At 38.9% G+C, this 16956-nt stretch overlaps 1 protein-coding gene and 1 long non-coding RNA gene across 7 annotated transcripts in view; one reads left to right on the top strand and one right to left on the bottom strand.

The window, feature by feature from the left end:
* Positions 1–5567, top strand: part of AADAT (aminoadipate aminotransferase) — a 40154-nt gene extending 34587 nt beyond the window's left edge. For all 6 annotated transcript variants that reach the window (XM_043972890.1, XM_043972892.1, XM_043972891.1 and 3 more), the window contains exons 12-14: positions 735–841; positions 2327–2428; positions 4647–5567. In XM_043972890.1, the coding sequence (XP_043828825.1) occupies positions 735–841; positions 2327–2428; positions 4647–4688 (251 nt within the window). In that variant the 3' untranslated portion in view covers positions 4689–5567. The remainder of the gene's footprint in view (positions 1–734; positions 842–2326; positions 2429–4646) is intronic.
* Positions 1–16956, bottom strand: part of LOC122732623 — an 85382-nt gene that overhangs the window by 29368 nt on the left and 39058 nt on the right. The window lies entirely within an intron of this gene.

The raw sequence follows: 16956 nt of genomic DNA, 5'->3' as shown, positions 1-16956 counted from the left end.
CACCTGTTGAGAACTTTCATTCCAAAGTAATTTAAATCCTGCTAGCCTATTTACATTTTATGTCAAACATTAAATGAGTATGTATGTCTGCTAATCTTTGTTGGTATGTCATTAAAATATCATTTAAGTCACATTTCCCAACAAGAGGTTGGGTTGAATGAGTGACTGACATGACCATCTATGGTGCACTTATATTAAAAAAAAAAAACCTTTCTCTCAATTATAGTTAAGCCCTAAACTTGAGGGAACCAAAAGTCCCCAGGGAAATCTTGATAATAACAGAAGTCTTTTCTGCTTGACAACAATAATGATGTTGCTCTGATAAGTCTGAATGACAGGCGTAGGAGAAAAGAAAGCACAACACATTTTCATGAAGGCCAAGATTTTCTTTTTTGCAAGAGTCATTTTTTTAATGGAAATTTTTTTCATCCCACAACTATTTGTACTAATAATTATTTTAAAAAAACAAATGAACTAATAAAAGACCCAAATGGTTTAATTGTTCGTTCTGGATAATGGACTCACACAAGATGATTTAAACACTGACTGAAGTGAAATCTGGGGTGTCATTTATCAGAATTTTGAAAATTATGTTTTAGATGTTATATTTGGGGGGATAACTTTGGGGAGCAAGATAACATGTTAATTAGGTAAGTATTTGCGTCATCAAGTAGGTTCCCCGATACCATCATTGCAGATAATAAAGATATTTAACCTCCCTCCTTTATTTCTAGGTTTGGCAGAATGGCATATCCCCGATGCTGGAATGTTTTTGTGGATTAAGATTAAAGGTATTTCTAATACAAAACAGCTGATTATGGAAAAGGCCTTGCAGAAAGAGGTAAAAAATCATAATCATTATCATCTCAACAAAAAATTTAAATCCTTTATTCAAGTGACCTTAAAATTTCCCATTTCCCCCCAACTTTATGGTCATAAATTCTAAAACAGTTACTGCTCAATCATATTATTAAATGCTTTGAGTTGCATGTAGGAAAGTATGTAGACTAATAGACATGGAGTCAAAAAGACATTGGTTCCAATCCTACCTTGAACATTTACTAACTAATAAGACCCTTAGCAAGTCACATCTCTAGATTTTGGTTTCATTAAATATAAAAGAAGGAAGTTGCACTTAATGATCTCTGAGGCCCCTTTGAAGCCTAAGTCTATGATCTATGATCCTTTAGGGAATGAAAGAACAAAGAGAAGGTCGAGAGAGAAGGAGATAAATGAGGAGGTAAAATTAGGAGAACCAGGATGATGTAGCATCATAGAAACTAAGGAGTGACAGTTTCAAGAAGGAAGAGATGCCAAATGGTGCTACCTGAAGCAGACAACTCAAGGGCAATGATACTTGGATTTGACCATTGGTTGATTATTGGTAGAAGACCATAAGATGTCAATTTAGAGTTAGAAGAGGCATTGTACGACATCAGATACAACTTCATTTTTACAGGGGAGGCACCTAGAACTGTTGAGATGTGAGTGATGTTCAGTGCCTTGTCCATGACCAGATAGCTAGTAAATGTCAAAAGTAGAATTTGAATTCTGGTCCTCCTGACTGCAAATCCAGCTTGCTCTCTACTACATTACACTAATTGCATGGTCAGGTTAGGGATGGAAGCCAAATTGAATAAAGAGTGGGAGGGTAGGAAGTGGTGATGTACAATATAGAATATTCTTTCTAGAGTAATATAGATGTTCCCTCTTCACTTGGCCCAATTTCATTAATGCCTTATTCATCTACTCATCCCATTTCCTCCTCCAAGTCTGCTCAAATTACACCTTAAATGTGGAGCACCTAACTCATTCCAACTCAAGCTTCCTCCAGTTATTCCAACAGTTCCTGAACTGTTCCCACCTCAGCATTTACCTGGAAAAGAAGTGACAGGTCCCTCAACCCCCTTGTTTGTTCACTCACCAGGAAGTACTTCTTTTGGCCATGTGTGTAGCCACTTGATTGCTGACATTCACCTTGATGTCCTAAAAAGATCTGTGCATTTCAGTATTTATCTTAGATCACAAATTCTGAAAGGAAGGCACTTCCGTATGGTATCTAGCATAGCATGATTTGCTAGTAGGCATTTATTGCTTTCATTGATCATAATAATTCCTAATATGACTCCTTGGAGATTTTTAATAACCTCAAATTATGTTTAGAGTTTGAGATTTGGGGTCCAAGCATTTGAGATCAGACTGTTATCACTTAGAAACTCCAATTTACCTTTCTATCTTCTCCAGAATGTTGCTTTTCTAATAGAACCCTTTTTAAAAGGTTATACTCATTTGAATCATTTAAATTAACATAGATCTACTCTTTTAGGTATTACTAGTTCCTGGGGATGCATTCAGTATTGATATCTCAAAGCCTAGTTCCTATGTCAGAGCTTCCTTCTCTCTGTCTTCTCCAGAACAAATGGACCAGGTGAGTACAGTTTATTCAGTAGACCAGGCATTCTTAACCTAGGGTCCATGGATCCCCTCCCAAGGGATCTATAGATAGATTTCAGGGGGTTTGTGAACTAGATGGGGAAAAAAATTACATCTTTATTTTCACAAATCTCCAAACCAAAATTTAGCATTTCCTCCATTATATATACATGAATGAATAAATGAATAAAGCATTTATTAAGTGTTTAATCTGCACGAAACACTTTGCTAAGCACTGGAGACACAAATAGATACAAGTAAGGCAGTTCCTTAAGGAGCTCACATCCTGATTGGCAGGGGAGGCAACACATATAGAAGGTTTTATCTCCAAAGCAAATAGAAAGATCCCAAAGGCCACTGGGAACAGCCAACAAACATTCTTTTGAGAAGGAACCTATAGACTTTCCCAGACTGACAAAGGGGTCCATAAGACACGCCAAAAAGGTAACTAACCTCAGCTCTGTAGTAAATAGATGTACCTCAGTCCTGTTTGTTACAAATGTGTTTGGGACTTATAGCCCAGTTGGATATTTTCTTAGTTTCCTGACAAAATGAAAATACTAGTTCATGTGTGAATAACATGAAACACCCACATGAAGTACAGAGTACTTTCTGGTTATACTGGTTTGGGGAGATCAGAAAACATTAGCTATGTTGTCCACTAAGGTCCTCTTCCAGTGCTTCTTTATGGTGTCAGGGTTGCCTTGGGTTCCTGAGGACTAGAGCCGTGGAGCTCCAGCCCCAGCCATTCCTGCTAAACTAGAAAGGTTTTGAGTGTGGAGCTCAAGTAGATTGTATGTCCAGTTATCTTTGTTGCTATTTCAGTGGCCAGAACTGACTGAAATCAGATGCTCCCCAAAGGCCACCCTCCCCATGAGGTGATAGTCAAAGTGGAGAAACTAAAAACGCCTCTTATTCCCCTCTGTAAACCTAGTGCATGGAGGGATCCTTCCCCACCCACCACTGTGTGTGTGTGTGTGTGTGTGTGTGTGTGTGTGTGTGTGTGTGAGAGAGAGAGAGAGAGAGAGAGATAATAAATTTAGAGTTAACATTTATTATATACCTCCATGGATAGATTTACCCAGCCTGTTGAGCAATGTTGACAAATTACCAGGACACCGTGAAGGAAAATGTAGTTCCTTTTATAAGTTAAGCCAATCTCAAAAAAACTAGGATAAAGATGAAGAGATTGTCTTCAATAAATACAGTAACTTTCATACAGTAAACCTAGTAAATATGAAACATAAATACATAATAGAAAAATAACTAGAGGGAATAGAACTTGTATTGATTTGCATCTGATAGTCATATTTTAGTCATGCGTCAAGTTGGGCATTTACCTTCAAGTCTTACAATCAAAGAAACAATCCTGGCTCTTTAAGAGAGACAACATGGCCTCGTGAATAGTGGGCTGACCTTTGAGCCAGGAAGCTGAGGGTTCAAATCTTGGCTCTGATAGCTACATGGTGGCTGTGAGAACTTGAGCAAATCACTTACACCTCCCTGAATCTGAGGCAACTCTCTAAAACTCTGAGATATGAAAATCACAAGTGTTTGATCCTCTATTCATTGATGCCATATCTGAGCTCAGAAGAATTTGCTGTTCATCCATGTTTATGGAAGCATATCTTTCCCCTAAAACAATTTTATCTCCACATTTAATATGAAAAAGCCACAGATATAGCATAGGGCCCCCTGAAAAATAAAAGGGCAGAAGATTCCTGGCCATCACATTTGTTGCTAAGGATGTTAGGGGGACAGCAGAGGCACTAACAGTATAATACAACAGCTGGCAGTTGTACAGGGCTTTGCCATATTGGAAAATCACGTTTAAAGGCTTGCAAACCTCTCAAGTGAGTGAGCGTTCTCTCATCTGAGTCTTACAACGACTCTCTGAGATAGGTGCTTTCATCATCCCCATTTTAGAGATGAGGAGACTGAAGCTAAGAGAGGTTAAGTGGCATCCAGGGTCATACAGTTACTAACTCAGGTCTTCCTAAATTCAGTGTGCTACCTAGCACCCAGATAATATCCAACATGGGGAGAAAAGGAAAGGAAGGGGACAGTAGAGAAAGGAAAGGAAAAGAAGGGAAGGGGAAGAAAGGGGAGGGGGAGAGGGCAAAGCAGGGGAGGGGGAGGAAGGAAACATTCCTGGTTGAACTTATAGAGTTAGGACAGAGCTCTCTCTGACAATCTCTTCATTTTTATTTTAGGCTTTTCAGAGACTGGCTGAACTTATAAAAGAATCTTTATGAAGGGAAGAAAAAAAAAGAATCCTTGTACTCATGGATTTTCACTGTCGATTTTTATATTTCACAAAGAAGAAATTGGTGGTGATATTATACCCGCGCTTTGTTAGAGATTTAATCACGGATATTACATTCCTGAAAGGCCTTTTAGTGACTGCCAAAAATTACAATGCACCATTATGATTTTTTTTTATAAAAATGGCTGACTGCAAAGTTGTCTTTTGTTGTTGCTTTGTTTCAATTAGATCACATTCCAAACCCTGCTGCCACCTTTTTTTTTTTTTAGTTGCTTGGAAGTTCTTAAGAACTTTCCTCTGAGTTTAAACTTTCTTGCGTCTAATGGCAGCTGAATAGTGAATTCTAGATCAAGAATTCATCATTTTGAAAACATATTTAGTCAGTCTGAACTTAGGAAAATTTGAAAGAGAGCATTTTTTTTTTCAGTGAAATACTTCAACTTAAAGATGGTTTATTTTTTTTTTTACTTGACTTATGTAGCCTAGAGATGGGAACTGGTAGAGGGTTAGGGTAACTCCCTTTATCATTATAGTTTGGAACCTTCTCTGCAACTCAAAGTCCTAGAGAGTTGTTTGGGGCACTGAGTTAAATGAGTTGGCCAGGATTACAAACTCTGTGTGTGTCAGAAGCACGATATAAACCTAGGTCTTCCTGACTTCAAGGCCTACACTCTCCACTATCCCATGCTGACTCTCATGACTTATTTAATGTTCAGCATTATAAATTATTTCCAGTAAGAAATTGAATAATCACCTTGGAGCAGCTAGGTGGCGCAGTGGATAGAGCACTGGCCCCGAAGTCGGGAGAACCTGAGTTCAAATCTCACCTCAGACAATTTCTAGCTGTGTGACCCTAGGCAAGTCACTTAACCCCAATTGCCTTAGACATCTGGGGCCATCTCCAGTTGCCCTGATGTATATCTTGCCAATCACCCAGATGGCTCTGGAAGAGAGAGTGAGGTGGTTACCTTGCACAGCCCTCCCTCACTTAAATCCAATTCAGTGCAAGTCATTACAGTATCACCCTGATGTCATGGTCCTCTTCAAGAATGAATGACAAACAGAAAACAATCACCCAGAACTGGTGAGGCCCAAAGAGTTTCCCCCAAATCATATGGTGGTGCCAATTATTAAGCGTATAAAATTAACTAGACACATCTGGTGTCATTATAAACATTTCATGTGGAGAAAAGGTGTCATGGCTGGAAGTGAAATCCTGGATCTGGGAAAGTACTTCAGAAGTCTCACAGTGATCAGTACCAGTACGTTACCTTGCCCAACACAGCACAGGGCTGGCAACCTCCTCTCGGCCAGAGGTTTTCAAGTGGACAATCTTAGGACTGATTTTAATAACAGGAGACAATGTGAAAAAAATAGGATTTATTCTTATAGAATTCATTCGTAGAAATGTGTTTTATAGACAGTTTTTTCATAGTACATCTGTTCCAGGAAGCTAAGGATAACTGTATTAGACTAACTTAATCCTACTAACTGTACCAGGAAAGCCTTCTATGTCGAAATAAGGCACAAGGTTGAAGCATATGTATCTAGTGGCAAGAATCATGTCATCTGTCATTCAGCGATTCAAAGTCAACTGAAACATGATCGAAATCAACACATGCTTCTTACAGAAAATTTGATCCAAAGTCAATCCAAGTGTAATCAAGCTAATAAGGGTACTTTGTGACAACTAAAGGTCATGAACTTGAGATTAAGACCCCCCCAAATTAACTTTCAATTAAATGTGGTTTGAATCATTCTGTATCACTTTTTCACGTCAAACAATAGAGACTCCAATAAGTTTGTTTCTTTAGCCAGACAACTTTTGAACTACTTTGGTTATTTGTCAAGAGGTGGAAGAGAAAAATGAGAAGATAACTGTTTACAGTTACCTGTTGTCTCTGTCAGATGCCTACAAATGGATCTGTGCTGAACCAGCAATTCAGTTCTGTGTTTGTGTCTTATGTATGTACTAGAATGTAAGCATCTTAGGGGTAGGAACGGTGCCTTTTCTAAACTGTGCATCCCTCCCTATCCCTAAGACAGATTTCTTAAATAAATATTTGATGGATGAATAAACAAACGAATGACTTTTAAAAACGGATTTGCTTGTTTACTTTATAGCAGGGTGTTATTAGTATTTTTTAGAAGCCATTAACAACAATTACATATAATTTGGTTCTAGAAAAACAGGTTACCCAAGCTCTAAAAATAGGAGAGAATGAATTGTTAGAGAAAGTAGAAGGAATGTCCTACAGGTAGAAACAAGGTAACTCAATGTTATTTTTTTTTAATATAAAACTAAAGCAACAGAGGAATGTGTTCTTCACTAGGCCCTGCTCTGTGCCTCAAAATAGGGGAAATATATTTCACTCAACCACCATCCAGTGTAGGTCTTACCTGATAAAGCATTTAATTAAACATAGTAAAAATAAATAAAAGGAAAACCCATACCACAAAAGTCTAACCCCTTATCAACCAGTCAAACAACAACAACAACAACACACACACACACACACACACACAAACACACTCCTTTTTATGGAGGAAAAACCCAAATCCCTTGCTTGAGTAGGGTTTGAGGGAGGGCGACAACACATTCTGAGGTCACTGCAGGGAGAGCTGCCTTATGCTGTCGCTAGAACAATTCTACTCCAACTCCTTGCCTCTTCATCTAAGGCCTCCAGGGAGGCTGGAGGGACAGATGCTCTGAATTGTTGCTAAAATAACTTTCCTGCAGCTACTTGTCTCTTCAGGTCGCTAGGCATTAATCACAGCTAGTACTATTCCTCTGTAACTACTGCTCTGTCCTGAAGTCACCTTTATGTCATCAAAGCTCCAGCCTCCACAATGGAGATGTCTTGGCTGTCACCTCTGATGCCTCGGTACCTCATTGAAAGAACAAAAACAACTCCTGATTGGGTCTCCAAGACTGAGGATTCCTTAAGTTCAGTCATTGTTGTTGTTGTTGTTTGTCCTTCATTCTCGAAGAGGACCATGACATTGGGAGGTAAGGTGATGACTTGCAGTGACTTGGATTTAAGTGAGGCAGGGCTCACTTTCTCCTCCAGAGCCATCTGAGTCCAGTGGCAAGATATAGATCAGAAAAACTGGAGCTGGTCCCAGATGTTTGAGGCAATAGGGGTTAAGTGACTTGCCCAGGGTCACACAGCTAATAGTGTCAAGCGTCCTAGGTTGGATTTGAACTTGAGTCCCCCTGACTCCAGGGCCAGTGCTCTATTTATTGTGCCACCTAGCTGCCCCAAGTTCAATTAACTGGTGGCTGTGAGTACCGTTTGGTGCATTTTATGTGGTGTGAAATAAGGGCTGTCCTCTAGCAAGTATACATGTTACCTCAAATACTTGTACAGGAGCTGGGGATTCTGTTACTCACATTTCAGATAAAGATATATAAATAAATATAATATAAATTTTACTTACCCAGCATAGGAAGTATCTCAAATCTATTATCTACAAAATAAACAAAACTTGCCTATTATATGTATGAACTAACTTATGTAGAGGCAGTTTTGGCATGATGGGTAATGAGTTGGTCTCAGAGCCAAGAAGACTTGGATTCAAGTTCCACTAGTTTCACATACTGGCTATGTGCCCATGAGCAAATCATTCTATATCTAAGGCTCTAAGCAATTTTCAAATATAAGAGTTCTTTCTTAGGTTACATGAACTTTTTTTTTTTTAGTGAGGCAGTTGGGGTCAAGTGACTTGCCTAAGGTCACACAACTAGTAAGTGTTAAGTGTCTGAGGCCGGATCCGAACTCAGGTCCTCCCGACTCCAGGGCCGGTGCTTTATCCACTGCGCCACCTAGCTGCCCCGGTTACATGAACTTTTAAAAAAGTGTTTTGACAATTGTATTTCAATATAATTGGTTCCTTGCATTTAAAAACATAATTCTAAGAAGGAATTCATGAGATTCTCTAGAATGCCAAAGGGGTCTATGACACCAAAACAGTTTAAGAACACATGCTCCAAGACTCCTCTAAGGTGAGGAGAAGGTACCAACCGTCACTTGATAAAGGGCATTTTCTCATCTGGGACATCCCCATATGAACAAAAGTACAGGGTCAGCACCTATTCCAACTAACCTTAAAACATATAAGATCTAGGGGGCAGCCAGGTGGTGCAGTGAATAAAACACCAGCCCTGGATTCAGGAGGACCTGAGTTCAAATCCAGCCTCAGACACTTGACACTTACTAGCTGTGTGACCCTGGGCAAGTCACTTAACCCTCATTGCCCCATATATATATATATATGTGTGTGTGTGTGTGTGTGTGTGTGTGTGTGTGTGTGTATGTGTGTGTGTATGTGTATATTTATATATGTATATATGAAATATACACATACATACATGAGCAAATGAAAGTGAGGACTCAAATGAGTTAAGCATTAAAATCACCCCAACCTCAGATTGTATTATATTTGCATTGTATTATAATTATATTCATTCCTATTCTGAATGAATGAATGAATGAAAAAGAATTAAGTGCTTACTATACAGCAAGCACTGTGCTAACAACTACAGATGCAAATAAAAAAGCAAATATGGTCCCTATCCTCAGAGAGCTTACATTCTAATAGGATGAGACACACATAGGGGAGCAGTGGCCAGGGAAAGGCCCTTTGGAATAACCAAACCATATTTACACCCATGTGGGAAATCCTAAAGGAATGTCAGTCCTGGGAAGATACAAAGAATCATTTAATGACATACATTACTTTGAGATTTGAAATGACATTTTATATATACAAAATGTTGCACAGTGGAAAGAATGCTTGATTGGGAATCAAATGATGTCAGTTTGATTCCTGCTGGGCAAACACTCTTTTTTTTGTATCTCTGGTACTTAGCACACCACTTCACACTATATATGTATACGTGTGTGTGTGTGTATATATATATATATATATATATATATATATATATGATCTTGAACTTACAAACAATTTAACAAAGACAGCTGCCTTTATTGAAGAGAAATTGCCTGTTCTCAGTTTGGGCTAGTGTAGTCAGCTGACTTTCAGAATGTTGCCAAATTAATAGTTCAATGTGCCAGAAAAAATTAAATAAAAGTTTTGAGAACCACTAACGTTTTCTGGCAGGCTTTTAATATGGTGCTGGAAACACGTGTGTGTCTGTTGTGTGAAGACCAGCTTGATTAAGTGTAAACAAGTAAGTCATGAAGAAACTAACCTCCAGTTGAATCACTAAGACAATCTACTAAGAAGCAGAAAGCTAATGATGGACTTTAATGGAAAGAGCACTCACCCTAATGAAATCACAGATCCCTGAAGGATTAAAGCATAGGAAATCATATTTAACTTTACGTAGAAAGTTTACAATATTTAAATTGGGGGTGGGGTTCGGTAAGGCAATTGGGGTTAAGTGACTTGCCCAGGCTCACACAGCTAGTAAGTGTTAAGTGTCTGAGGCCGGATTTGAACTCAGGTCCTCCTGAATCCAGGGCTGGTGCTTTATCCACTGCACCACCTAGCTGCCCCTACAATATTTAGTTTAAAGAAGCTGGGTGAAAATTCATCCTCCAATTTGAGTTACGCAAAACTTGGGTTTTTATAGAGATTTTGGGGGCACCACTTTAATGTTTGATGTTCAAAATTATTATTCAGTTTAGTTCAATAATTTCAAAATTACATTGAATTGCCTCACTTCTTGAAAAATTAATAAATTGGATCAGAATGAAGATATTTTGTACTTGTTAGAACCTGGACACTTCAAGAGCACATATAGGCTACTGAAGCAAGCAAGTAGACAGTTCTGGAATCTCTTTCATGTCAAAAAAATATATCATCATAGTGAGTGGAGTGCTAGAACTGGAGTCAGAAAGATCTAAATTCAAATCCAGCCTCAGACACTATGTGACCCTGGGCAAATCACTTAACCTCTGTTTGCCTCCATGAGTATAATAATGGCATCTATCTCCTAGGGTTGCTGGAAGGATAAAATGAGATAATATTGGTAAAGTGCTTTGCAAAACTTAAACCAATATGTAAATGCTAGCTATTATTTACAAAATTTTAGGTATCTTAAATTGTCTTTTTGAGAAAATTGATTAAGCTACTGGCTGTTATCAAAACAGGTACCCTTTTTCCTTCTATGTACATTAAATTCATATTTCATCCCTAATCTTGATTTCCTTCCATGTTTACACCTGAATTTAGATCTCCTTTGGGGTATTAGTTGCTATAATTAAAAAGCAAACATCTAATTTAATCATTTAAAGAGGAAGAGTTTGGGTTCTCCCTGAATTTTTAAAAACATAATTATAAAGGCCCTTTCAAAAGCACCATATGGTTTGTTGTAGCACAGTAAACACATTTTTAATGGCATTATGCCCAGTGAATTCAACTGTGCACAGCCAGAGGGAAGAAAGAAGAAAATTATCTAGGCCAGGGAGGAATTGATGAAGATGTTCAAGTTCAAAGTGAATGTGAAGATACATTTAAACCTTGAAGACACACCCAAACCTGGTAGTTTGTAACAAACAATCATTTATAAAATGGCAAACTCATTTAAAAAGGAAAAAAAAATCAACAGCAGCAGGATAAACATGAATCCAAGGATCCGCAACCTTATTTACTAGATGTATAAACACAACTTCATCACTATGAGCAAATGAAAGTGAGCTGTGCCAGGACACAAATGAGTTAAGCATTAAAATCACCCCAACCTCAGATTGTATTATATTTGCATTGTATTATAATTATATTCATTCCTATTCTGAATCAATGAATGAATGAATGAAAAAGAATTAAGTGCTTACTATACAGCAAGCACTGTGCTAACAGCTGCAGATACAAATAAAAAAGCAAATATGGTCCCTATCCTCAGAGAGCTTACATTCTAATAGGATGAGACACACATAGGGGAGCAGTGGCCAGGGAAAGGCCCTTTGGAATAACCAAACCATATTTACACCCATGTGGGAAATCCTAAAGGAATGTCAGTCCTGGGAAGATACAAGGAATCATTTAATGACATACATTACTTTGAGATTTGAAATGACATTTTATATATACAAAATGTTGCACAGTGGAAAGAATGCTAGATTGGGAATCAAATGATGTCGGTTTGATTCCTGCTGGGCAAACGCTCTTTTTTTTTTTGTATCTCTGGTACTTAGCACACCACTTCAAGCATGTCCTTAATAAATATTCCATGAATGGATGAATGGATGGATGGATGGATGGATGGATGGATGTTTCATAAGCAGTTGTCATAAGTAGCTCTACTTCACATTATCCAATTTTTATCTGTTCACTTGTCAGTGCCTGTCCCCTCTTGAAAAGAGCCAAATATAAAACTCAGTTGACATCATCATTTCTTAACACGACCATCATTTAAGGGTAAGCAGGTTTTCTGAGGCAAAATAATATCCTCCTTGCTTGAATATATGACTGTGTTGCAACAGGAGGTGAGGATGCCTTACTATATGATAGATGTTTGTGCTGTCTCTTAGAAGTTTTTTTTGGTTTGGGTTTTTTTTTGGTTTTGGTTTTGGTTTTTTGCAGGGCAATGAGGGTTAAATGACTTCCCCTGGGTCACACAGCTAGTAAGGGTCAAGTGTCTGAGGTCACATTTGAACTCAGGTCCTCCTGACTCCAGGGCCGGTGCTTTATCCACTGCACCACCTAGCTGCCCCTCTTAGAAGTATTTTAGAAGGTGGCTAGGTAGCGCAGTGGATAGAGCACCGGCCCTGGAGTCAGGAGTTCCTGAGTTCAAATCCGGCCTCAGACATTTAACACTTACTAGCTGTGTGACCCTGGACAAGTCACTTAATGCCAATTGCCTCTCCAAAAAAAAAAAAAAAAAGGTATTTTAGATATATATGTCACTAACCCACTCAAGAAGTTCTGACAGCTTCCTAGTATCTCTAGGATAAAACAGAAAGTCATCTTCTGACATTGAAAGCGCCTCACAATCAGGCCCCCGCCTGCCTTTTCAGTCTTATTACATATTACTCCCCCTTCATATGCTCTACTGACCTTTTTACTGTTCCATGGATACAACATTCCCTATCTAGACCCCAGCTATCCCCCATATCTAAAATGGACTCAGCCCTCACTTATGCCTCTTGTGACATCTAGTTTGACTCAAGGTTAGCTCAAAGACCACATCTCACAAGAAGTCTATCTTGATCCCCACAGATTATTAGGGCTCCCCTCCATCAAATACTTTGTGTCAAAGTGGATAGAGTACCAGTCCTGGGGTCAGGAATAGCTGAACAAGTCACTTAAACCTTTGTTTTCCTCCGTTTCCTTGTGTATAAAATGTGGATAATAATAGCACCTACCTCCCAGGGCTATGGTGAGGATCAAATGAGATAATAATTGTAAATCTTGGAGCACAGTTCCTAGCACAGAGGATGTTTGTAACGGCCACTTTAATTGTGGGCCTATTCTCCCTAGGGATGTAGTAGAAGAGAATCCAATTCCAGTTTCAGAGGGTTTTGTTCTTATGTTCTTGCTATATCTTCTCAGTAAATATCACTTTCTACGTGTTCATTAATGTTCATTAGGTCATTGATATTGAAAAATTAACTAGCAAATAATATTTTTATCTTTTTCTTCTTTCTTTTTTTTCTTTTGTTGTGGGGCAATGAGGGTTAAGTGACTTGCCCAGGGTCACACAGCCAGTAAGTGTCAAGTGTTTGAGACGAGATTTGAACTCAGGTCATCCTCAATCCAGGACTGGTGCTTTAAACACCGCACCACCTAGCAATTAATATTGAGGAAGAAGCTAACTGGTTGGGAAGATAGTAACTGGATGAATAATATAGGAGGGAGGGGGACAAATGAGATAGGGGGTCATGAGCATTAGAAAAAAATACTAGGATTCCTTCTAGGACCCTAAGGAAAGAAGTAACCTTGCTCTGGGTACTCAACCTGCCAATGGAGGAGGGGTCAGGAGAGTGAGCCCCCTAGTCTGTGTGTTAAATTCATGTAAACCATTGCTGTTAAGTATTTGGGCAGAAGACAACCAGCAATGCTGGTCACAGAGTTAGTTTTGCTCCATTTTTGTCACTTGGAGTCTAGCTCTTTAAGGAACTGGAAATTTTATGTGAGGAGCATTCAAAAGTACCTCCTCACTCAACATGATTCATTGTGGTGAACATTTCCCAATAAACAGCTGCCTATCTCGAAGGCATTTGAGTCCCAGAGAACAAACACAGCCAGGATCTGTCTCTACCATCTGGAGGAGTTATTTCAACAGGAGCACTCTCAAATGACATCTTCTCACTCACTTTGCGGTTCTAATCTAGCCACCACCATCAAAAGATTCCCATCTCAGGAGATAAATGTTGGCACACTGCAGACGGAGTCTGCTGCAGACAATGAGTGCAGGTTGGCTTCCCACACCATTCATCCAAGAGATCAGTGAATGGAAGATTTTTCTTGGCTGTTCATGCATTTCTTCTGACTTTTCTTTTTTTCTTTTTTTCCCCTCATATTATAGATCCAATAGTCACAGGAACATGGGCCACAGAAAAGTGATATGTAGGCAGCAAATGTTGCATTGAGGAACAGTTTATACTTTATAGCATAGGATTGTGGAATTTTAGAGCTGAAAGAGAGGCCAGAGGCCATTTAAGCCAACCCATACCTAAAAGAATGCCTGCTATAACAGACTCAACAAGGGGTCATCCAGTCTGGAAGCCCTCCTAGGAGGAGGAACCCACAACCTTCGAGGTAGTCCCTTCCCTTTGGGACAGCTCTAATCATTTGGAAGTTTTTTCTAATATCAAGCCTACATTGGCTTCTTCCACTCACTGCTCCTGGTTCTGACCCCTGAGGTCAAGCTGGACAGCTTTAATCCCTGTTCCACAGGTTAGTACTTCAAATCTTTAACTATGTAGCTCTCGCTTCCCTCAGAGTCTCCAGTTTCTAAACAATCCCAGTTCCTTCAGCCAGTCCTCAAAGGACACCGAATTAAAGTCATTCAACCATGCTGATGACCCTCCTCTGGGCTCTTTTCAGCTCATCAATGTATTTCTTAAACTGTATTTTAAGAATTACAAAGCAGTTTACATATGTTAACTCATCTGATCCTCACAACTCTGGTAAAGTGCTATTTTTATCTCCATTTTACAGATGAGGAAACTGAGGCACAAAGAGGTTAAGTGACACTTCTAGGGTCACACAACTAGGGAATATCTGAGGCAGGATTCAAACTCAGGCCTTCTTGACCCCAAATCCCGTGTTCTATCCACTTAGTCATCTAATTATACAACATTTCAGAGGTGATCTGATCAGGGCACATTACAGAGGGATCATCATCTTATTCTTGGACCTATGCATCTTTCAATATAGTTCCAAATATCAAATTAGCCTTTTTCGGTTGCTAAATCGTGCCATTAACCCTTTGGGTTTGCAATCTACTAAACCCCTCCATTTCTTCTTCTGTCAAACTGCTATCTACCCTTCCTTGTATATCATCCCATGCCTCAAAAATATTGTTTTTTTAAAAAATTCAAAGTACATTTCTATCTATTGAATTTCATTTTACTAGATTCAGCCCAATGCTCTGCCCTGGTAAGGTTTTTTTGCTTGTTTGTTTGTTTGTTTTAGTAAAATTCAGTCATCTAGTATGCTGGCAATCTGCCAGCTTCATTTTCTGCAAATGTGATGAGCATGATGAGCAAATATCTGACCTACAGTTACAATGAGGTCCAGTGTACACATGACCCCAAAATAGCATCAATTTCATAATACAGGAGGGAAAACTCAATTCAATAGCTACATACAACCCCTCAGTAAAGTAAGTTCTTATTCCATGAAGGTGACTCTGGCTTCTTCATGGTTATGGAGTACATGGAAACGCTGGCAGGTCCTCCTGTGACAGCATGGCATCAAGTATGACCCTGGCGGTGGATGAAGGCCTGTCATCCAAGGACCAGCCTCAATAAATTAACAGGGGTTCATCATCAGAAGATTGGCAACCTTTTGGTTGAATTTAGTTGAACCTTTGAATTCCTTTTGGCTACAGCAAGTACTCAAACTACTAAGGCGTGTGTTGCTATAAGAGAGAATATGAGGTCAATTCTGATCACAAGAAACATGTACAACTGCCCGGTGACAGAACAAGGCAGGATGAGATGAGGAAATAGAAAGCAGTGCAGTTTATTTAGAACATAGAATATGTGAAAAGGAGTCATATCAAGTAATACTGGAAAGGAATGGTAGGGTCAGATAATGAAGTGTGTTGAATGCCCTGGGAAATAATGGAGGGCCACCGAAGGTTTGTAAAGGATCCCCAAAAATGATCATCATTGGGATTTTTAAAAAGATCTAAAGTATAAAACTTGCCTTGTGTGCTGCTTGTCAGTCTGTCTAATATTAAGTTTTTAATTTGCACTTTGAAATGCTTGTTCAAATTTAGGATTTGTCATTTAAATATTCCACTTGCTATAATACTACCAAATAGAGGACAGTGACAGTTATCTAGCCTTCTGGTTTCTGGATAAAACAGAGATAAAATAATTTGGAAAACTGATTTGAGTCCATTTTGACACAATCAAAGCAGTCTTTAGTGCCCTTGAGGGAAAACACTTTCATTTTTTTTATCTGTGTATCCCTAGTGCCTAGAATTGTGCCTGGCACATAGCAGGCACTTAATTGTTGAAGAAACTGAAAACTCTGAACGCAACAGTCAAACCTGTGCTCAAAAATACAACAGCAATGGGGATTATAGGCCAGCAATGGACTTGAAATGCAGGGTGGTGGAAAAAAAAATCAAAAATATAGATCTGAATCCAAATCAATTAAGCAATGTATGTAGCTTCCAGTTTTAGAGGGTGTGCAATGCGGGAGAAGTTGGGCACATGAAATCCAGGTATGGCATCTAATGGAATTCATCCTTACACTATCAGGCTGGAGAATAAATGGCACAGAGCAAAACAAGACCGACAGAAAGGCTTTGAAGGAGGAGGGAGAGTCCATTTCCCAACTTAGTCTTGGTTGCCTCCAGGAAGGAATGGCATATTAATATAATAGCAATAGAGGGCATTGCCCCAGGACTTCCAGTTCTAAGGGTCTGCAAAGCACATTTGTGTTTTAAAATTCTCTTTAATGGGATGATTGAAATATCTCATTCTTATTTTAAAATTAATTTGAGGGTAATTTTCTGATTGGACAGCTAGGTGACACAGTGGATAGAATACTCAGTTTGGAGTAGAGAAAAACTGAGTTCAAATTCAGCCTCAGACACTTAGTAGCTA

This window comes from Dromiciops gliroides, chromosome 6 (genome assembly GCF_019393635.1).
Source record: "Dromiciops gliroides isolate mDroGli1 chromosome 6, mDroGli1.pri, whole genome shotgun sequence".
Classification (NCBI taxonomy): Eukaryota; Metazoa; Chordata; class Mammalia; order Microbiotheria; family Microbiotheriidae; genus Dromiciops; species Dromiciops gliroides.
The sequence above is the reverse complement of the archived record's forward strand: the minus strand, read 5'-3'. Positions and strand labels throughout refer to the sequence as shown.